Here is a 22,795-nt window from a genome sequence, read left to right as displayed (position 1 = left end):
CCCAATGTTTTAGCAAGACTATGGCAATTTTACCTTTTATGAGACTAGTATCTGAAACGGGAGGAATGACTTACAAAAAGATCCTGGACAGACCAGGTGTAAATCTGCTGGAGTTTTGTAACTACAAGGTGGAAGCGTCTAAGGTCCAGATGGAGCTTGTCAGGGTGCTCATGGAAGTGATGTTCCCTCATGTGGAAGATTCAAGAACCAGAGAGCTCTGTTTAAAAATGAAGGGTTGCCCAATTTAGACAGAGATTTAAAAATCTCACAACACCCAGATTATTGTCCCAGTCCAACACTGACACCTCCACATTGTTTTAGACAGAGTTAAGGAGACATCTATTTCTCAGAGGATCAGAAATTGTTGGAACTCTCATCCTCAAAAGATTATGCCATTTTTAAAGTTTACGACAAAGCTAAATAGATTAGCAAGAGGTTAAAGCTTATTAGGATAGGTGGGAATGTGCAATCATCCTATTGGAAACAGTACAGAGAATGCTGGAGAAATTGTGACTGGCAGTGATTGTGGAGAGAGAAATAAAGTCAATGTTTCAATTCTAGTATGACTTTCCTTCAGAACAGGCATTCGACATATATCATTCATCACTGTAATAAAAGATAACCTCCAGCTCTCTGAAGAGGGGATTTTGCAATAATATATTTTATTTATAAAATACCAAAAGCATATTCCAAAACTTTTCAGATTGGAATTAAATTATTCTTCTCCAGTGCCAATCTTCACTGTTAGGTCCCTCAAATTCATGCAATGTGCATTGAGCGACAAGCTGTTAGCCCGAGGGCTTCCGCAAGTTGCCAGCTTCTTGCTACCCTTTTAAGAGACAAAAAAAAAGCTGCAGGTTCTGAAATCCAAAATGGACGACCAGGAGGCTGGCAGAACTTGTGTTATTGTTACACTGTGGCTGAAAGGTGTTAGACAGAGATCTTTCCCCACCTTGCCTGTGCAGTGGCTTCCCCAAGCCTTACAGCTTCTACTTGTGGCCCTGGACTTTAGAACATGACCAGTCTTCACCACATGGAGGGTAGTTCTTTACCAGCAAGTTTTTGACAGACCAAAGAACATCTTTTGCCGAGTTGATGGTCCTCCAGCAAATAGAGGCATAGACTCATAGAGATGTACAGGACGGAAACAGACCCTTTGGTCCAACATGTCCATGCCAACCAGATATCCCAACCCAATCCAGTCCCACCTGCCAGCACCCAGTCCATGTATGGTGTGTATCCCTGGAAAGAGCTCCTGCTCAGGTTGAACTTCATCAAAAATCATTACATTTCTCTCCAGACCTTCATTGTAAGGTGCATTCCAGGAGGAGCCATTCCTTTACTACTGCAGCCATCTTGATGGCAACGTGCAGTGCATGAAAGATCTGATGGGCAGTGCCCAGGTTCTGATGCTCATTGGAAAATCCTGATGGTGGGACATTCTGTCAAATGACTTTGGTATAGTCTGCTCAGGGAATAATTGATTGGATCAACCTTCTTCTTTTTGCATAGGACCTCTAGGATGTTACATGCTGTCCATTGCCTGATGGTGCTCAAAGGCTTTTGCTGGTACAATCTTTTCCACAACAGACAAGTCACATGGCATGTGACAAGTACTTGGAGCGTTCTGCAGCTGCTTATAGTACCAGGGAAAGCTATAAGCTCAGCACATAACAAGTGTGATTTGTACAAGCTGCGTGAGTGGGCAGATGCATGGCAGATGCAGTATAATGTAGATAAATATAAAGCTATCCATTTTGGCAGCAAAAACAGGAAGGCAGTTATTAGTTGAATGGCAAAAGACTGGGAAAGGGAGAAGGTGCAACATGATATGGGTGTCCTTACACACCAGTAACTGAAAGTAAGCTTTCAAGCACACCATGTGGTGAAGAAGGTATGTCGGCCTTTGTAGCGAGATGATTTGAATACAAGAGCAGGGCTGTCTTGCTGCAATTGGGGAATGGGGAAATAATAGGGAATGGGTGTGGGTGGGTTGATCTACAGTGGGTTGGTGTGGACTTGTAAGGCTGAAGGGCCTATTTCCATGCTGTAGGGGTTCTATGACTCTACGAATTGGACAGGGCCTTGGTGAGACCACATCTGGAGTAACTATGGGTAGTTTTTATCTGAGGCAAGTTGTTCTAGCTATCGAAGGAGTGAAGCAAAGCTCACCAGACTGATTCTTAGAATGGCAGGACTGATGTATATCGAGACATTAGATTGGTTAGGACTATATTCACTATAGTTTAGAAGAATGAGGGGGAACCTTACAGAAACCTATAAAATTCTAACACGACTAGACCTGGTAAACACAAAAAGGATGTTCCTGATGACCAGAGAGTCCAGATCCAGGGGGCGCAGTCTACCGATACAGAGTAGGTCAGGTAGGACAGAAATGAGAAGTAATGTGGTGGAGGCAGGTTCAATTGAGGCATTCAAGAGGCCATTGGATGATTATTTGAATAGAAATTGTGTACAGGGATTGGGTAAAAAGCAGGAGATTGGCGCTGGTAACAGAACAGGCATGATGGGCTGAATGACCTCCTTTTATGCCATGGCAATTCTGAGAGTCTGTGCTCCTAGACTCTCCCTCTTTTCAGTATTTATCCTGTCAACAATCTTGGGTGTCTCCATCTGGCTGAACTCAGAAAAAGGTTCCATATAACACACAAATAAGGCCGAGGAGAGGGGTCAATCCCTTCCAAATCCAGATTTGCCAGGAAGCACTTGAATTCCCACTCATTGACTGAAACTGTACCTCTGGTGTTTGGGTAGTATGTTAGATCCAATTGCGGAGTCCACTCCTAAACCCCATTTTGGAGAGCACATCCATCACGTAGGAGCGTGTCTGTCTGAGGCCTTCTCCTGGTCCAGCCTGATCAGGCAGATCCCCCCGGTGGTCCCCCAAATGGGTAATCACATCCCTGAGGAGCACTAGATCTCTCTGAGATCTTCGTGTCCGGTACAGTGCAGGTCTAGACAGGGTGAATCACCAGCACCAGGCCAGACTTCAGACCTGATTGGCGATGACATTTGTTAGTTCACATTCAGCTGTGAGATGATCCCAAGTTTCTAATTCCCTTCCTCTCCAGTTTGGGAATGAGGGGAATGATGGCTGTTCCTCAGGGATACAGGCATGCTGCCAGCCAGGAACATTCTCTCATACACCTCCAGCAGATCCTGGCCAATCAAATCCCAGAATAGATGAATGCTAGTTGCCTGATAAACCATTACTTCCAGGTGGTTTCCTCTTCCTGGAGATCTGTTAGGCTTTGGCCATATGCCCAGAGATAGCAGTGTGTCCAGACTCAACTTTCCACTGGAGAGTGAAATGAACTTCATTTGAATGAACTTCACTTCACTCTCCGGCCCATTTGATATTCTAACAAGAAACTTTTTCTCTTTGTTTTGTTCCGTGCATTAAGGAATACAAGTCGGAATACCTGATGAATACCCACACCTCTTGGGAAACATCCTCCCCTCTGACACCATCCCTTCTCCTGACCCCATCACTTGTTGTGTATTTATAGTCGGTTCCGATAGGAAGCGATAGATCTGTTCTCATGCGATCAAGCATAATAAGAAAACTGCTCAATAGCCGTGCCATTTAAACCAATGAGAATTGTGCTATAGCCAATACAGGTAAGGAAAGTTAGTGCTGAACAAATAATGGACTGAATTCTTCAATCGCGTTAAATTCCAATTCGTGTTGAAGAAACATGCATTATAGCAGAACCAACTGCATTATCCTACTGACATTCTGACACTGAGTGTTCCATATTCAGCAAAGGTCTCAGTTCGATCCCTCTGCCTCCTGCCTCAATGAATTTCCGGCACAGCATGACTCTTCTTCATCTCCGTGCCCATTACTTTGGACGGGAGTCCTCTCCCTGACCCAGAGATTCCTTCCGCTGTCTCCAACACCCTCCCTCTGGCCTTTCACTTGTCCTCGACCTGTTCATCGACAACAGCTGATGTGCCTTCATTTCTCTGCCCCTCACCCCCCCTCCCCACCCCTACCCCTCACCCATTCTAACTTATCTCCCTTAGAACTAACAGCACTCAGATCCAACCCTTAGTTTGTAATTAAGCCTCCCGATGAGGGTGGTGTTGATGTCGGGCAGACTGACCTCCATATGGCGAAGGCTGAGAGCCAGCTCTCAAAACACCTTCTCCAACCTCCCTCTTGGACTATGACCCCACCATGGAACACCAGGCCATTGTGTCCACGACTGTCACCAGTCTCATCTCATTTGGCTATCTCCTCACGACAGCCTCCCAGCTTGTAGTCCTCAGCTCAGCACAACTTGCTTCTACCTTTCTCCTTGGTGGGCGGCACGGTGGCACAGTGGTTAGCACTGCTGCCTCACAGCGCTTGAGACCCGGGTTCAATTCCTGACTCAGGCGACTGACTATGTGGAGTTTGCACGTTCTCCCCATGTGTGCGTGGGTTTCCTCCGGGTGCTCCGGTTTCCTCCCACAATCCAAAGATGTGCGGGTCAGGTGAATTGGCCATGCTAAATTGCCCGTAGTGTTAGGTAAGGGGTAAATGTAGGGGTATGGGTGGGTTGCGCTTCGGCGGGTCGGTGTGGACTTGTTGGGCCGAAGGGCCTGTTTCCACACTGTAAGTAATCTAAAAAAAAAATCCACACATAGTGGCTCAGTGGTTAGCACTGCTGCCTCCCAGTACGAGGGACCCAGGTTCAAATCTAGCCTCAGGCGAATGTCTATGTGGAGTTTGTACATTCTCCCTGTATCTGCATGGGTTTCTTTCGGGTGCTCTGGTTTCTTCCCCCAACCCAAAGATGTGCAGGTTAGGTGGATTGGCCATGGGAAATTGCCGCAGAGATGTGTAGGTTAGGTGTATTAGTCAGAGGTAAATACAGGGGAATGGGTCTGGATAGGTTACTCTTTGGAGGGTCGGTGTGGACTTGTTGGGCCAAAGGGCATACATTTCTACACTGTAAGGAATCTAAAAGGACTGCCTGGGAAAACCAATAGTTTGTGTCCATGGAATGTATTTCTTCTGGCCTTCATTACTTCTTCTCCCCTTGTTCAGTCCATCCCCACTTACATTGGCAATTCTTCTGAAATTAATTTCAACATGTCCAGCCATCCTCTCTTTACAGCATAAATACCACAGTCTTTCCATGCAGCTAACACTTCTGATGAGGAGTCACTGGACTCAAACCTACTCTCTCCCTGCAGATGCTGCCAGGCCTGCTGAGGTTCACCAGTGATTTGTGTTCTTGTCTCCAAGATAGAGAACAGGAATAACTGGGAGGTCATGGTGTCTGTGGGCTTCGCGTCATAAAGTGCAGCTTAAGTGGATTCACTGATTTGTAAAATGGCAGTCTGCGATGACATTACTGAAATGACTTCTTCCTTCAGGCTGCTGAGCTTAGAGTTCTCTCAGCGTATGCTCTCGAAGAATAATACAAGCAGGTCTCAAACAAAAACAGAAATTGTTGGAGAAATCTAGCAGGTCTGGCAGCATCTGTAGTGAGAGAAACAGAGCTAAAAGTCCAGTGATCCTTCTTCAGAACTCAACAAGCAACTCACTTCCTGATCCATGGAGCGTTTTGGGGACCTGATTGGACACTCTGTACTGAGCTGAAAATGTGTTGCTGGAAAAGCGCAGCAGGTCAGGCAGCATCAAAGGAACAGGAGATTTGACGTTTCGGGCATAAGCCCTTCTTCAGGAATGCCCGAAATGTCGAATCTCCTGTTCCTTGGATGCTGCCTGACCTGCTGTGCTTTTCCAGCAACACATTTTCAGCTCTGATCTCCAGCATCTGCAGATCTTACTTTCTCCTTGGACACTCTGTAGCAAAGCATGATGATGTTCACCGAATGAAGATGTTCTTCAACATCCACCTTCAACGGTTATAGCAGGAGAAGATTCTAGATCTTTTCTGGAGTTGGGACATCTCCAGCCTTCTCTCCATCACCTTCTCAACATCTTTGAGAAAGAAAAATCTCTTGATGCTCACAGTGACTGCATTGGAGACTCAAAGAGGGGTTTCATGGTAGTCCAAACATTGTAATTGCTTTGGAATTCCTCAATGTTTATTAGGGCCAACAGTTTTGTCCTCAGCTTCCTTGTTCTCTTGCCAACATTCTGGTTTTCCTACAGGTCACAGTTGGCCAGGAGGAGGCAGTGATGAGACAAGAAACACAGGCTTAATATCAGTGTGGATCTGACTGTGACCTCAAAGGACATCAATCTTGGATTGGGCAGGACTAACTGGCCATGCCCAGGTGTAACTCTGCTGGGCTGCTGCTACAGGGTTGCTGCAGATATTGAGCAGCTTGGCACTTTTTTAACTTTTCCTAAAGGAGTCTGGACTCAGCAGCCAGGTTGATGTCAACCCATGTGTCTTGTCCAGCTGTATCGATGCTGGAATTGAAGTCAGCACCCAGACTAACTGGCCTGGATGTAGTCAGCAGTTGTGGGAGCCATTGAAGAACAAAGAGCCACTCACTCTTTAGAAACTATCAATTAAACTCAAAAGAGCATTTTTATACATTATAAACATGGCAAACAACTTGGTCCACAAAGTGACATTGAGCAAGATCCTTAAAGAAGGAGCTGGAGGATCTCAGAGATTTCGGGAGACGATTCATAAACTCTGGCTGGTTGAAATCTTGATGGCCATTGAAGAGTTGGAGGGACTGGAGAAGGAAAAAAAGGTTACATTTGAGAAGAACTCTGGGTTCCTGAATAAGAGACTGAGAGCAGTGCGACCATGAAAGGGCATAACACATGAGAATGAAAATGAGATATTGGAGGTGTTGAAGGGGTCAATGTAGGTCAACTGTCACTGGGGAGATGGATGAGTCAGTCTTGGTTCAGGAGAGGGTCTGTGCTTCAGATTAGCTTAATTGTTCCCTTTTCATTCTCACACTCTATTTCACTGATTGGTTGTGACCATTCTGTCATACTCTTGACAGATCTCTCATACAATGATAGATGAATCCTACTTACCCCAGAATCACACCTAATTCTGGACATTTTCTAATCAATCTGTTCCAAGATTATATACGTCTTGAGCAGGTGGGATTTCAACCTGGTCATCCCGGCTCAGAGATACAGATACTACCACTGCACCACAGGAGACCTTACTATGACCCAATTCTACCCAAGTTTGTTCACTTAAAAACCCACCGTTATAATGGGGGAATTTCTGTGCTTTGTATTGCAGTCCTGGAACCCCTTATGTAGTGCGAGGAAATGTGACCATTGGTCCCAAGTATAAGAAAGTTGTCTATCGGGAATATACTGATAAGACATTTACTAAACAGAAGAAGAGAACCACAGAAGAAGAACATCTGGAAATTCAAGGTATGCTTACTTTATAAATATGTTTGCAGGATCATTGCCAGTTTTTAATCTACAATGTTCAATATGATTATGATAACAGTATTAACTATATTTATATGGCTTCTTATCTCATTTAAATGTTTTGAGTGATATCTGTGGGCAGAAGATAACAAAGATTCTGCATCAGCAATTATCAGCACATTAATATTCAATCTCAGGTGAACATACCATTTACTTAGTCCAAATTTGTTTAATTTATTTTCAGAACTTTAGTTCCAGTGCTTCAGAATGACGTGAAGTGTCATAACTTACGCCTTGTTTGCTCTTCGATCAGAGTGTGTGAATCAATTTGTTCCACCCTGTCAAAGATGCGTTTTATTTCTTTCCATTTCCAGGCCCACTACTTCACGCAAAAGACGGGGACAAGCTCAAAATTGTGTTCAAGAATTTGGCCTCGCGGCCCTATTCCATTCATGCACAGGGAGTGAAAACAGACAATCCTTCCATCAAATACACACTTCCAGGTAAAACCAATCGTTCCACTGTCTGCCCACTCCGTCCACCCAATCCCTTTCGGAATTCAGTGACATGAACCTTATTTTCACCAATTGTCATGTTTTCTTCAAATCTGATAAAAGCTTGGATACTGTTACATTTGGAATGAAGCAATAAGGTCCTCAAAGTTGGAGGTGGATCAGGGATTTCGGGTTGAATTACAGATTCCAAACCAGAGGCAATCTTTGTCTGTTCAGATGCCTAACTCTCACGACGTGACGCAAGAAGCAGCCAAGATGCAGGATGACACAACACGTACAAAATGGGAAATAAAGTCCAAAAGAACTGTGGATACTGTAAATCAGAAACAAGAACAGAAACTTCTGGAAAAGCTCAGCAGGTCTGGCAGTATCTGTAAAGAGAAATCAGAGTTAAAATTTTGGGTCTGGTGACCTTTCCTCAGAGAGACCTGAAACATTAACTCTGATTGCTCTTCACAAATACTGCCAGACCTGCTAAGCTTTTCCGGCAGTTTCTGTGTTTGTTTCTTCTTGCTTTTAGGCCTGATGTTCAAATTCATCTGGAAAAAGCAGGATTCTGCCCAGATCAAAGAGCCAATAGAAACCAATTCTCCAAACAATCAATGAACTCAAGCGAATTGCTGTTCTTCCATGTACACAGTGATATAACTCCATTATAATCAAATGTCCACAGTGACATAACTCCATTGAAATCTTCCTAATATTTCGAATGTTCCGATAGAGTCCAAGTTCTCTCTACTACTTTAGCTTACTCTGATAATGCACGAAACTGACTTGTTTGATTTATACTGAAAATGTGTTGCTGGTTAAAGCACAGCAGGTTAGGCAGCATCCAAGGAACAGGAAATTCGACGTTTCGGGCCAGAGCCCTTCATCAGGAATAAGGAGAATGTGCCAGGCAGGCTAAGATAAAAGGTAGGGAGGAGGGACTTGGGGGAGGGGAGAAGGAGATGTGATAGGTGGAAGGAGGTCAAGGTGAGGGCAATAGGCCGGAGTGGGGTGGGGCGGAGAGGTCAGGAAGAAGATTGCATGTTAGGAGGGCGGTGCTGAGTTGAGGGAACCGACTGAGACAAGGTGGGGGGAGGGGAAATGAGGAAACTGGAGAAATCTGAGTTCATTCCTAGTGGTTGGAGGGTTCCCAGGCGGAAGATGAGGCGCTCCTCCTCCAGCCGTCGTGTTGTTATGTTCTGCCGATGGAGGAGTCCAAGGACCTGCATGTCCTCGGTGGAGTGGGAGGGAGAGTTAAAGTGTTGAGCCACGGGGTGGTTGGGTTGGTTGGTCCAGGCGTCCCAGAGGTGTTCTCTGAAGCGTTCCGCAAGTAGGCGGCCCGTCTCCCCAATGTAGTGGAGGCCACATCGGGTGCAGCGGATGCAATAGATGATGTGTGTGGAGGTGCAGGTGAACTTGTGGCGGATATGGAAGGATCCCTTGGGGCCTTGGAGGGAAGTGAGGGAGGAGGTGTGGGCGCAAGTTTTACATTTCCTGCGGTTGCAGGGGAAGGTGCCGGGAGTGGAGGTTGGATTGGTGGGGGGTGTGGACCTAACGAGGGAGTCACGAAGGGAGTGGTCTTTGCAGAACGCTGATAGGGGAGGGGAGGGAAATATATCCCTGGTAGTGGGGTCCGTTTGGAGGTGGCGGAAATGACGACGGATGATACGCTGTATGCGGAGGTTGGTGGGGTGGTAGGTGAGAACCAGTGGGGTTCTGTCTTGGTGGCAGTTGGAGGAGCGGGGCTCAAGGGCGGAGGAGCGGGAAGTGGAGGAGATGCGGTGGAGGGCATCGTCGATCATGTCTGGGGGGAATCTGCGGTCCTTGAAGAAGGAGGCTATCTGGGCTGTACGGTATTGGAACTGGTCCTCCTGGGAGCAGATGCAGCGGAGACGAAGGAATTGGGAATATGGGATGGAATTTTTACAGGGGGCAGAGTGGGAGGAGGTGTAGTTCAGGTAGCTGTGGGAGTCAGTCGGTTTATAGTAGATGTCTGTGTTGAGTCGGTCGCCTGAGATAGAAATGGAAAGGTCTAGGAAGGGGAGGGAGGAGTCTGAGACAGTCCAGGTGAATTTGAGGTCTGGATGGAAGGTGTTGGTAAAGTTGATGAACTGTTCAACCTCCTCGTGGGAGCACGAGGCAGCGCCGATACAGTCATCGATGTAGCGAAGGAAAAGGTGGGGGGTGGTGCCAGTGTAGTTGCGGAAGATGGACTGTTCCACATATCTACGAAGAGACAGGCATAGCTGGGGCCCATGCGGGGTGCCCATGGCAACTCCTTTAGTTTGGAAGAAGTGGGAGAATTGAAAAGAGAAGTTATTCAGGGTGAGGACCAGTTCAGTCAGTCGAAGGAGGGTGTCAGTGGAAGGGTACTGGTTGGTGTGGCGGGAAAGGAAGAAGCGGAGGGCTTTGAGTCCTTCGTGATGGGGGATGGAGGTGTATAGGGACTGGATGATTCCCAGGGTGTTCCTTTGAACTCAACTCTTTATCCAGATATTTCTCAGACAGTGCACATTACACAAAGGGTTCAGTACTCTAACCTCATCATTGTGATTCGAGCTGCACAATGTGACCCCTGTTGACTGTAAGTCAATATGATTAACCTTACCTTATCCAAAAGACATAGAAGGAGAAGTTACAGCATCCCTCTGTTTGGGGAGAAAAGCTGGACTGGGCAGAGGATTGGAATGACAAAAAAACGGTTGGAACATTGCATTATTAAAATAAGAGCTAGAGGTGAAATTACTCTATGAAACTTGCCAGTGCTTAATTAAACAGTATCAATATATTTGTAGGTGAGACAGAAACATACATTTGGAAGATCCCTCAAAGATCTGCTCCTGAGGATGGAGAGTCTCGTTGTATTCCGTGGGCATATTACTCAACTGTAGATCCAATTAAGGTATACTGACTTACACTTAGGATGGGTTTGCCTTCACTGTAGATTTTCAACTGACAAGAGCGCAGCGCTTTGAAAGCTTGTGATTTCAAATAAACCTGTCGGACTAAAACCTGGTGTCATGTGACTTCTGACCTTGTGGCACCTCCACATCTTCATTTGGGGTTAACAAGGCAAATAAACAATGAGTTGGCCCTGGAGAGCTACTCATCCCCAAACACCCCGTCATGAGTTAAGTGCCGGTGAGTAGACCCAATGGGGGCTTCCTTGTCCCACCAGCAACCAAAACACTTAAGTTGTCAATTAATGGTCATTTAAGGCCCTCGACTCACTCGGCCTTTTTGGAAAGTGAGGGAATTGGGGAATCAGGTTGAACTGCTTGCTGCATTGGGGGAGGTGAGGAGGGTTCCATTTGTCCTAAGCTGGGGCTAATCGAGAGTGGGGATGGGAGGAAGGGTTTGGCCACTCCTGTTTCTGCCAACCTATTAGAAGCAAAATAAAGAAAAAACTCAGCACCTCGATTGGCACTCTGGAATCTTTTGGAGTGGGGCAGGGCTCCACAATCAAAGACAGTGATTGGCCAAGAGGCCTGCCAGTCAGGTTAGAGTGTAGATTCATTTCAGGTAACTAGTAAGCTCTATGTTTCTCAGTGGTTTGACCTGGAGTCATTTAAAGAAGGCTCCTAGATTTTTCAACTGGCAGATACCCACCAACGAAAAGGTAAAATCACCATTCTCCCAGAGGACCAGAGGACTGCTCTCTCATGAGAGAGAAACAATTGGTGGTGGTTTTCCCTGAGGGTCACCATGCCACAAACTGAAACCTCTGAACGTTAAATACACCAAATGTCTCGACCTATATTTGAAATAATATAGAAAAGATTTGCTCTCTGAAGCCTATTCTGCCAAATAATAAGATCCTGGCTAATTGGTCGCTTAAAACCCTACACGTGCCTTTACCCCATGTCCCTTAACACCATTGGCTGGCAAAAACATCTATCAGTCTTAAGTTTTAAAGAGACATTTGTTCCAGTATTAATGTTAACTTTCGTGCTCCTTTGATGCTGCCTGAGCTGCTTAGCTCTTCCACGTCCACATTTATTGACTCTGGCTTCCAGCATCTGCAGTCCTCACTGTCTCCAAGTCAATGAACAATGTGTTCACTATATTTTGCCTTCAATTTTAACCTCACTCTCTTTAATTATAGTTGTACCAATCCTTTGCTACATCTACGTCAATCACTGATAATTACGCAGCATAGAAGTAATTATGCTACTTTTAACATAAATAGAATGAAGAGTTTGTATCTTGCAAACCTCTCTCCCAGTCTACACAAGATTTTGAGCCATTTGATTGTATTTTTTATTCACTGCCATCTGTATAATAACTCTCACTCTGCACACAGTGTTCCCACAGACTCTGACATTTACAGCCCAGAAGGAGGCCATTTGGCCCATTGTGTGTGCATCGGTCAACAAAGTTTTAGTTGCAAACGTTTCGTCCCCTTCGCAGGAGGCTCCACAGCACTGATGATGTCCCCTAGCCAGGGGACGAAACGTTTGCAACTAAAACTTCCAGCTCGGCGAACAGAACCACTACAACAAGCACCCGAGCTACAAATCTTCGCACAAACTTTGATCGGTCAACAAAGCTCTGACTACACTAATTCAATTTTCCAGCTTTCGGATCTCATAGCCCTGGAGGCTATGGCCATCCAGTGTATATCTGAATATGGATTAAATGTCATAGACTGCCACCACTCTCTGAGTGAAAACAATTCTTAACTCTATTCTATCTTTTACCTATCTATCCCCTCTAGTTATTAACCGCTCCACTAATGGAAAAAGTGCCTTCCTCTCCTTCCCATCTATGCCCCATGTGTTCTTCATTGCCTTATTTATTATAAATTAATTAACTCATTGAAAAGCAATGATTTTAAATGAAATGTTTAGTGTTCGCTTTAAAAGAACCAGAGGTGAAACGATTTCTTATGCAGCGAGTTGTTCTAGTCAGAAATTCACTGCCTGAAAGGGTGTGGGAGCAGAGTCAGCAATAATATTCAAAAGAGATTAGGAAAATAGTTGAAGGGATTTATTTACAGGGTTACAGGAGAACAGGAGAAAACAATTGAATATCACTGTCAAAGAACTGGTACAGACACAATGGGCCAAATTGCCTTCTTTACTGGTGCATCGTTCTACAACCATGTAGAATCTGGGTTTGTTATGTAACTGTGTCTGAAGAGTGAACAGAACATGGCCTGGGTCATATTCTGTTTCTGTCAATCCCAAAGTGGGTGAGGGAGCTGGAAGGTCTAAAAAATATATGGTTAGGAATATGCCAAGTGGGTGAAAGGTTACAATAAAAATGCTCAAAAGAGAAGTTGCTGGGAAAGATCAAATTTCAAAGGTGGCAAGTCTAAAGGTAGGAATGTGGGAGAAAGGTTGCAATAAATACGCTCAAAAGTCCTCTCAACACTATCATCACCAGGAGAAAGTGAGGACTACAGATGCTGGAGATCAGAGTCAAAACATGTGGCACTGGAAAAGCACAGCAGGTCAGGCGGTATTCAAGGAGCAGGGAAGTCGATGTTTTGGGCATAAGCCCTTATTTAGGAATGGGCTATCATCACCAGCCCTACAACTGGTGTTATTTCAGTTTAGCAGAATGTCATGTAAAATACTTGTTATGAGTGTGAGGCCAAGTTAACAAGAAACATATTTCACTTGTCAGTCCTATGGGCGGCACGGTGGCACAGTGGTTAGCACTGCTGTCTCACAGCGTTTGAGACCCGGGTTCAATTCCCGACTCAGGCAACTGACTGTGTGGAGTTTGCACGTTCTCCCCGTGTCTGCGTGGGTTTCCTCCGGGTGCTCCGGTTTCCTCCCATAGTCCAAAGATGTGCGGGTCAGGTGAATTGGCCATGCTAAATTGCCCGTAGTGTTAGGTAAGGGGTAAATGTAGGGGTATGGGTGGGTTGCGCTTCGGTGGGTTGGTGTGGACTTGTTGGGCCGAAGGGCCTGTTTCCACACTGTAAGTAATCTAATCCTTCTCCCTCTGTTACAGGATCTGCATAGTGGTCTGATAGGGACACTGGTAACCTGCCGCAAAAAGTTTTTGGAGTCTTTTGGCTTAACAAAATCTGAGCCACAAGAGTTCGCTCTTCTCTTCCTGGTTTTCGATGAGAATGAATCATGGTATCTGGATGAAAATATTAAAAGATATTGCCTCAAACCGAATCAAGTTAACAAGGCGGACGAAGATTTTCTTGAGAGCAATAAAAAACATGGTAATTGACTGTTGATGCGTTTGGATTATGGATACATGTGACAAATAGCAATCTCAAGCCTCATTTTGCACTTTCCAAAATAAAGCAGGGTTCAGTGAAGGTGGATTATTTGCGGATTTCTCTAGTGGGAAGGCAGTAGATTATAAAACAAAGAACTGAGGATGCTGGAAATCAGAGACAAAAACAGAAATTGTGGTTGAAGCTCAGCAGGTCTGGCAATGTTTGTGGACAGAAAGGAGACTTAACATTTCCAGTAACATGATCCATCACTCTGAATTATGCTGTGCTTGTTTGTATGTGCGTGCTGTTCTGAATGGGGAATATTAGTGACTTCTGAGAAGCAGTTATGTTAGCCTGAAATATTAACTCTGTCTCTCTCTCCAGCAGCCAGACCTGCTGAGTTTCTCCAGCACTTTCTGTTTTTATTTAATAATAGTGACTTGTTGAGCCTATTTGAGCATTTGTCCCGTGGTAACCAAATTTAAAAAGCAGACTGAAAGTTGATTGGAAACTTTGTTTGAAGTGCTCCTCTGTAGAATCCAACAGCCATGATATTTTTCCATTTTATTCAGGGCAGGTGTTTTCTCAGCTAAGAAAATTGATAATTCCTGAAGTTTGGACATTGTTATTAACAGACTTGTTGGGCTAAACGGCCCCATCTCAACCAATTATTTTTTAAAGTCTGCCCTTTTAAATCCTACCTATTCATTTCCTAAGTGTGTCAAATGCACGCTGAGCAACATTCAGGGGAAGGTGATGGCCTAGTGTTATTATTGCCAAACTGTTAACCCAGAGCGGTGAAAGTGAGGACTGCAGTTGCTGGAGATTAGAGTCGAGAATGTGGTGCTGAAAAAGCACAGCAGGTCAGGCAGCATCCGAGGAGCAGGAAAATTGGTGTTTCGGGCAAAAGCCCTTCTTCAGGAACGTGGGTTCAAATTTCTTCCATGGTAGATAATGAAATTTGAATGCAATTTTTAGAAAAAAAATCTGGAATTAAGAATCCAATGATGACCATGAAATTGTTGGGGAAAAAAACTGATCTGGTTCACTAATGCCCTTTAGGGAAGGAAACTGCTCACCTTATCTGGCCTGGCCTCCATGTGATTCCTGACCCACAGCAATGTAGTTGACCCTTAATTACCCTCTGGGCAATTAGGGATGGGTAATAAATGCTGGCCCAGTCCGTGACACCTTCACCCCACAAATGAGTTTAAAAAAATACTTTAAATAGTCCTCTTTTCAAGTGGTCCCCAGTACTCCCTTCACTAAATCCCCAAATGCCAGATGCTAACCTTACCAGGAAGTCTAGCTTACCAATATCAAACAGACAGAGGGGAAAGAAACATGGTTGAGTTTCCCCCAACTGGATTAACCACAAGTAACTTATGCTGAATTAAACATTGTCATGGAAAAAATGTAGAGAATCACCAGGAGACGCAGAGAGTTCTTCAAGAAGTAAGTCTTTTATTTGCAAACAAGAAACCATGACCCTGAGAAAGCAGATTCTCGAATGCCCCGAACCTCAGGGTCTGTGGTTTTTAATTTTTTTTTATCATGTTTCTGTTAGCTTATCAGCATGTCCAACTATATTAATCAAAGTACCTTTCTCTAGCTACACAATAAACCAATGATGTTAGTTCCCATTATCTCTTTAGTTGTGCCCCAATAGATTTTCCTACATTCTACTTAATGTTATTCTAATGTCACGATGAGATATTTAATGTCAGCTTTTGCAACAATGGTCTTTCGGTTCAGACCCTACTTAATATTTTCCGAATGTCATGATTAGAAAGTTATTGTCAATAGTTTCAAGCAGGCTGACTCTACTAACTATTAATTAGATATTTAATGTTATGTCCCAAATATTTATGGTCCCAATCTTGTCATAATGATGCTTAACAGGGAGGCTAACTTTACTAACTTTGTTATCTCATCTCGCAACAGTGACCTTTCAGCCTCAACCTTACTCTGCTCATTGGTGTAAGAGCGTTCCACTATTCTTATCCCATCGTGCCTTCCACAGACCCTTTGCAACAGATCGGCAGTGGACTCTGTGCTTTACCCTTTCCCATGCTTTCATGCTCTTTATTTTCCATAATATCAGCACAGACTAACTGGGCCAAATAACCCCTTTCTGTTACATGTATATGCTATTTAACCCTAACGTAAGGAACTAGCACAATGCAAGGCCAGAGTTGTATTCTGCTTCTATCTATTCCAGAGGGAGGAGGCAAGTCTGAGTAATATGTTGATAGGAACATGTTAGGGTGAGAGGGAAAAGTTATAACAAGTATGCTCAAACGTCATGCAACTGACCCATCGTTGCCTCACCCAATGTGCTAGAGTTGGCAAGATTCAACTGTAGCATTATGTAAAATAGTTTTTATGAATACAATGTCAAGTCAATATGCAATCATTTCCAGAATAAAGTTTCATACACAAAACCTAAATCAGGGATTAGGAAAGCTGGTGGATATAGCAGTTTCTACTGTGCTTTCTGAGCTCATACTAACCAGAACCAATTTCCCAATCCACCTTCTTAGCATGCAAACCATTGTTTTTTTATGATATCATTGTGTGTGGGGGGTTTTGGGTTTACTTTTTGAACTTCTATTTGCTAAGAAGGTTCACAACAAAACATTAGATTCTATGTGGCATGGTGACTCATTGGTTAGCACTGCTGCCTCACAGCGCCAGCAGACCTGGGCTCAATCCTAGCCTCAGGCGACTGTTTCTGTAAAGTTTGCACATTCTCCCTGTGTCTGTGTGGGTTTGCTACGGTTTCCTCCCACAGTTCAAAAATGTGCAGGTTAGCATGGGTTGACCACGCTAAATTGCCCATAGTGTCCAGGGATGTGCAGGCTAGGTGGAATAGTCATAGGAATTCCAGAGTTAAAAGTAGTAGTGATGGTCTTTAGAGGGTTGGTGTGGAATCGATGGGCCGAATGGCCTGCTTCCACAGTGTGGGGAATTTGTAATCTATTTTTATCAGTAATTTATAATATTATATGTAAGGTAATGGAGAATAAGTTTTATGTTTCATTTCACAATTGCAGTCTATTTAATTACAATACTCTACTTTGGGGCAGCACGGTGGCTCAGTGGTTAGCACTGCTGCCTCACAACACCAGGGCCCCAGGCTCAATTCCGGCTTCGGATGACTGTCTGTGTGGGGAGTTTGCACATTCTCCTCGTGTCTGCATGGGCTTCCTCTGGGTGCTCCGGTTTCCTCCCACAGTCCAAAGATGTGACATCAGGTGAATTGGCCATGCTAAATTGCCCATAGTGACAGGTGCATTAGTAAGAGGGAAGTGGGTCTGGGTGGGTTACTCTTCGGAAGGTCGGTATGGATTGGCTGGGCCAAAGGGCCTGTTTACACACTGTAAGCAAACCAATCTATCACACAACCCATTAGAAAACAGTACCTGTGGTCTGACTTTTCATCTATTTTATGTTCCAGCTATAAATGGCATGCTCTATGGAAACTTGCAGGGACTGGATATGCAAGTTGGTGACAAGGTGTACTGGTATCTCACTGGAATGGGTAATGAGGTAGACTTGCACTCAGTGCATTTCCATGGACACAGCTTTTACTATAAGGTAAAGTGGCATTTTATTGTTTCATTGGGGTTTAACACAGAAAATTGGGCTTCACCTTGCCATTAAACATTTGAAGAAAAGAGAGCCAAACACACATGGAAATCAAAATCAAGCATTCACAGTCTGGCTGTATGGGAGGTGGTGGCCTACTGGTATTGCCACTGGGCTAGTCATCCAGAACGCCAGACTCATGTTCTGGTGACACGAGTTCAAATCTCACTAGAGCAGATGATGGAATTAGAATTCAATAATTAAAAATATGTGGAATTTCAAAAAAAAAACTTGATTAATGAAAAGCATATGTCGGGAGTGTGGTGCTGGAAAAGCACAGCTGGTAAGGCAGCATCTGAGGAGCAGGAGAATCGATGTTTCGAGCATAAGCCCTTCATCAGGGAATGAGGCTTATGGGCCAAGGGGCTGAGAGTTAAATGGGAGGTGCTTTTTTTCTCTAATGAATAGCATATAATCACTGTTATGAAAATCCCCTCTGGTTCCCTACTGCCCTTGAGGGAGGGAAATCTGCTGGCCGACATGTGACTCCAGACCCACAGCAATGTGGTTGACTCTTAACTGCCCTCTGGGCAATTAAGGATGGGCAATAAATGCTGGCCTGGCCAGTGACACCAATATCCCATGATTGACTATAAAAAAAATTGTGGGATAAAAAGATGTAGTGAATTTCAATTGTCTAGTCAAAGAGTAAGGAGGTTCTTTTCTGTCCCTTCTTATTCCTATTTTGGACTGTATTTCATCTGCCTATCAAGCACCTGCACCTGATGAGGGCTGGTCCCTGATTCTGAGCACTTGTTGATAAAGCCACTTTCTTTCGGCCTGTTGTCTACACTATGTCAGTCATCCATTCAAATGTATCTAGCCAATGAACACAAGATACTTGCAACATCAAGAATCCATTGTCCATCATCACAGTAAGGCTAGTTTTCATTATATTCTAAGGAAAAAAAAAAATTTGTGAAACATTTCATTGATAATAAGTTACATATAGTGCCAGATAGTTCCTTGATATCAACCTATGGTGACTTTGACCCAGTACCTTTCTTTTAGCCTCGTGTGTTAGAGATCGTTGGCACTGGGGGAAAGAGTATACAATATTGTCATGTGTATTTTCATGAAAAAACACAATGAGAAGGGTTTAAATTGCCAAACCATGGCACCTTTATCAATAACTGAAGACATAGATAAGAAAAAAATGTTTAAGAAGAATTAAAACAACGTCCACCTTGGGTAAGTTCATGGCTCCAGGAAAGACATTACCGCTGCAAGGTCATCATGCCCAGCCTTAGGAATACCAGGCCGAAAACCTTTCCCAAAGACTTTACAGCTGCAAGGTTACCATGCCCAGCCTTGGGGAATACCAGGCCGACACCTTTCCCAAGCAAGCCAATCCACACAATCCCGCTAGAATCCTGGGCCACAAGACTCCATGGAAACCAACCCAAGGAACAATCTCACTGCTGGTCACCAATCCTGAGAAGGACAACGTTGCAAAAGCCACCCAGAGGAATCCTGGACCAATCTGTGCAATAGCTTCATGGATTGTGTCATCAAAGATGCCGAAACACACTACCACCAGAAGCAGCCACAGAGTAGAATTAAGTGCTGTAACATCAGTAACATGTCATACTACACTGAAACTATTGGAAACTTTCAGTTTAAAAGGATACCATTCCCTAAGTGTGTCTACTTTGTTCCTCTAACTCATTCCAATCATTATGCCACATGAAAAAACATCTTACATGCAATTATTTTGGTTTTTAAGAGTGTCCATTCCAATCCTGGAGAAAACCTCTGAGCCAAATTCAAATCAGAAGCTGAAGGTTTTGGAGAAACTCAGCAGGTCTGGCAGCATCTATAGAGAGGAAAAACTTGTCAATGTTTTGAGTCCACTGGTCCTTTGCCAGAACTGAACATAGCTGTGAAAGGGTGATCTTTGTGCTGATGGTGGGGTGGGGTGGTGGTAATGAATATGGTACATGAAGATGGTGCCCAGAGATGTAAAGAAAAAGAGGATAGGCAAACAAAGAGATTACTGATGATAAGCCGAGAGAGGGAGAGAGAGAGAGATAAATATTGGGCAGTGTGATAACGAGAAGTGTAAATGGTTGAAAATTGGTTGGTTTTGATGAGATCCACATAATCAATCCACACAAAACAGGACCTTGAGCACAGAGGACTGTTGTTGTCGCCAAGGTCTTGCCAGACCATAGCGGCTGCTCTCAGAGAGAGAAGCGACTGGTGGTGATTTAACCTGAGGGGGCAGAAGGAAACAAACAAGGAGATGATGGTTCACAATCTGAAACAGGGAGATTCAAAACTGGATGAAATGTATTTTTAATATATGTGATAAGGGGATGTGGACATTGCTGGCAAAGCCTGCATTTATTATCCATTACAAATTGGCCTTGGAATGGGTAGTTGCAACCCACAATGTGTAGGTACCTCCACACTGCTGTTAGGAAGGTAGATCCAAGATTTTGATCCAATGACAGTGAGGGAATGGTGACAGAGTACCAAGTCAGGATGATTTGTGACTTGAAGAGGAACTTGAAGGAATGGTGTTCCCATCATTACAATCCCCTTAAACTTTACCAAACTTAACCATACTAGTTGAAGTAACAGCATTGATGTAGTTAAGGTTGAGTTATATAAGTACACGAGGAAAAAAAAGCATTCAAAAGATATGTTGAGCAGGTACAAAATAAAAAAGGAAGAAGTTTGTGCAGTGCATACTCAACAGCTAAGATGTATTGAGCTGAGTAACCTATGGCTGTGTTATAAATACTGTGCAATACCTACATTGGGCACCAGGAGTTCATTATTTTCATAATGAAGTCAAACTTACTCTGCCTCCCATTTGAAGCAGTTTTTGTGGTTGACACTTCCCATTGACCAGCCTGACTGAGGTCACTCCCCAGTTGGAAAATCTCAGCTTTAAAGCTGCATCTTAACCGTATATTTACGTAGCATCTGAGGTAGGATTGCAAAAGAAGGAGAATTGCCTGATTACACCCCACCCTGAGGAAGGGTCACCAGACCCGAAATACTAACGATGATTTCTCTTCACAGATGCTGCCAGATTTGCTGAGCTTTTCCAGTGACTTCTATTTTTGTGACTGAAGAAATCTCCTGGTTATAGTCTGATGAGCTGAACTATACAGATCTTGGAATTGGGGTCTAGATTAGAGTGGTGCTGGAAAAGCACAGCAGTTCCGGCAGCATCCGAGCAGCAGTAAAATCAACATTTCGGGCACACGTCGATTTTATTGCTCCTCAGATGCTGCCTGACATGCTGTCCTTTTCCAGCACCACTCTAATCTACACTCTGGTTTCCACCATCTGCAGTCATTGTTTTTACTTAGATCTTGGAATTGGATTGAGTTGTGCATTTCGTCACAGGTAGACGTCTCTTTATTACCTCCCTTGAATTTGACAGGCATGGCTGAATAGGCTTGTTTCCTTGCAGGTCAAGGGACAATACCGTGGAGATGTGTACGATCTTTTTCCAGGAACATTTCAGACTGTGGAAATGGTACCGCAGCATCCTGGAACCTGGCTTCTTCACTGCCATGTCGCTGATCACATCCACGCTGGTATGGAGACAACCTACACAGTCCATGAGAAACCAGGTAATGAGCAAACTGCAAGGACATAGCTTGAACCATCCAAATTGGTTTGGTAACATCGCATATAAAACAAATGCAGTGTGAGGGCTATTGTGTATATCTGCAATGTCCAATCAAGGGACATGATGGGATAATGCAGCAAAGTATTTACCGAGGTGCTGATTGGCAAGTTGTTGTTTCTTAATTACGATGTAAAGATGTGGTTGTTCACAGTGATTCTCTGGAGATCTGTATTAATGATGGTTCACATCTTATAGAAGGAATGGTACAAGTGTCATATTGAGCAGCATGTACTGAGCTATCAAGTCCCTTCAAAAACAATTTATATTTCAGGTTGTTTGAGTTATGTTCCGTACTAAAAATGAAATTCTCTTCCTCCATTCTTTAGAGAGCAGTCAGGGATTACATCAATAAGACAATATTTTATGTCCCTGTTTATTTTGTCCACAGTATCTGCATTGCACTAATGAACCACGGGAAGCACAGCGCCAGGGTTGCAGGTTCGATTCCAGCCTCCGGCGACTGTCTGTGTGGAGTTGACACATTCTCTCTGTGTCTGTGTGGGTTTCCTCCAGATGCTCTGATTTCCTCCCAGAAGTCCACAGTCCAAAGATGTGCAGGTTAGGTGAATTGGCCATGCTAAATTGCCCACAGTGTCCAGGGATGTGTAGGCTAGGTGGATTAGCCATGGGAAATCGTGTAATTTGAACTCAGCAAAATATGGAAGTAAGAGCTTAATGATGACTGTGAACCAGTTGCCAATTGTTGAAAAAACCCATCTGGTTCACTAATGTCCTTTAAGGAAGGAATCTGCCATTCTTACCTGGTCTGGCCTACATGTGACTCCAGATCCACAGCAATGTGGTTGACTCTTTACTGCCCCCGGGGCAGTTAGAGATGGGCAATAAATGCTGGCCTGGCCAGCGACGTTCTCATCCCATGAGTGATTTTTTTTAAAAAATGCAGGGTTTTAGGGTGGGAATGGTGGTGCATCTGTTTGGGATACCCTTTGGTGGGTTGGTGTGGACTCATTGGGCCGAATGGCCTGCTTTTATACTGTAGGGATTTGATGATTCTAACTGTATGACTGGTAACAGGAATCCAAAGGCCTGAACTATTAAACCCAGAGAATGCTCATTGAAATCTAACCATTGTAGCTTCAAAAATGCTTTACATGCAGGGAAACACCTGTACCAGTTAAAATGATCAGAAGTTGCTAAATTGTTTTACTAATGTGGGAAATCAGCCGCCCTTATCTGGTCTGGCCTCCATGTGACTCCAGAATGCTTGACTCTGAACTGTCTAATGAAATAGCTTTCCATCGTATCAAAGTGCTGTTGTCTCTATGAAACATTTTCTCAGCGTAACTGTGATAGGGACTAAATACCAACCTAGCTTTACACAGAAAATTATTTGGAGACAAAATAATTGTTTGCACTGAGTGTTAATATTTGCTGACATAAAACCAAACTGGCAAGCGTAAGGAAAACTTGGCAGCCTTCAAAAGAAATGAACACAA

The 22,795-nt window shown here is 44.0% G+C and overlaps 1 protein-coding gene across 1 annotated transcript in view; it reads left to right on the top strand.

Moving 5' to 3' along the window:
- Nucleotides 1-22,795, top strand: part of cp (ceruloplasmin) — a 60,799-nt gene that overhangs the window by 35,252 nt on the left and 2,752 nt on the right. Inside the window, exons 13-18 of the mRNA XM_060834377.1 lie at nucleotides 7,206-7,345; nucleotides 7,720-7,848; nucleotides 10,644-10,750; nucleotides 13,813-14,035; nucleotides 17,496-17,635; nucleotides 21,117-21,279. Of these exons, the coding sequence (XP_060690360.1) occupies nucleotides 7,206-7,345; nucleotides 7,720-7,848; nucleotides 10,644-10,750; nucleotides 13,813-14,035; nucleotides 17,496-17,635; nucleotides 21,117-21,279 (902 nt within the window). The remainder of the gene's footprint in view (nucleotides 1-7,205; nucleotides 7,346-7,719; nucleotides 7,849-10,643; nucleotides 10,751-13,812; nucleotides 14,036-17,495; nucleotides 17,636-21,116; nucleotides 21,280-22,795) is intronic.

The sequence above is a fragment of the Hemiscyllium ocellatum genome, chromosome 13 (assembly GCF_020745735.1).
Source record: "Hemiscyllium ocellatum isolate sHemOce1 chromosome 13, sHemOce1.pat.X.cur, whole genome shotgun sequence".
NCBI classification, from domain to species: Eukaryota; Metazoa; Chordata; class Chondrichthyes; order Orectolobiformes; family Hemiscylliidae; genus Hemiscyllium; species Hemiscyllium ocellatum.
This window is presented reverse-complemented; position numbering and strand designations above follow the sequence as displayed.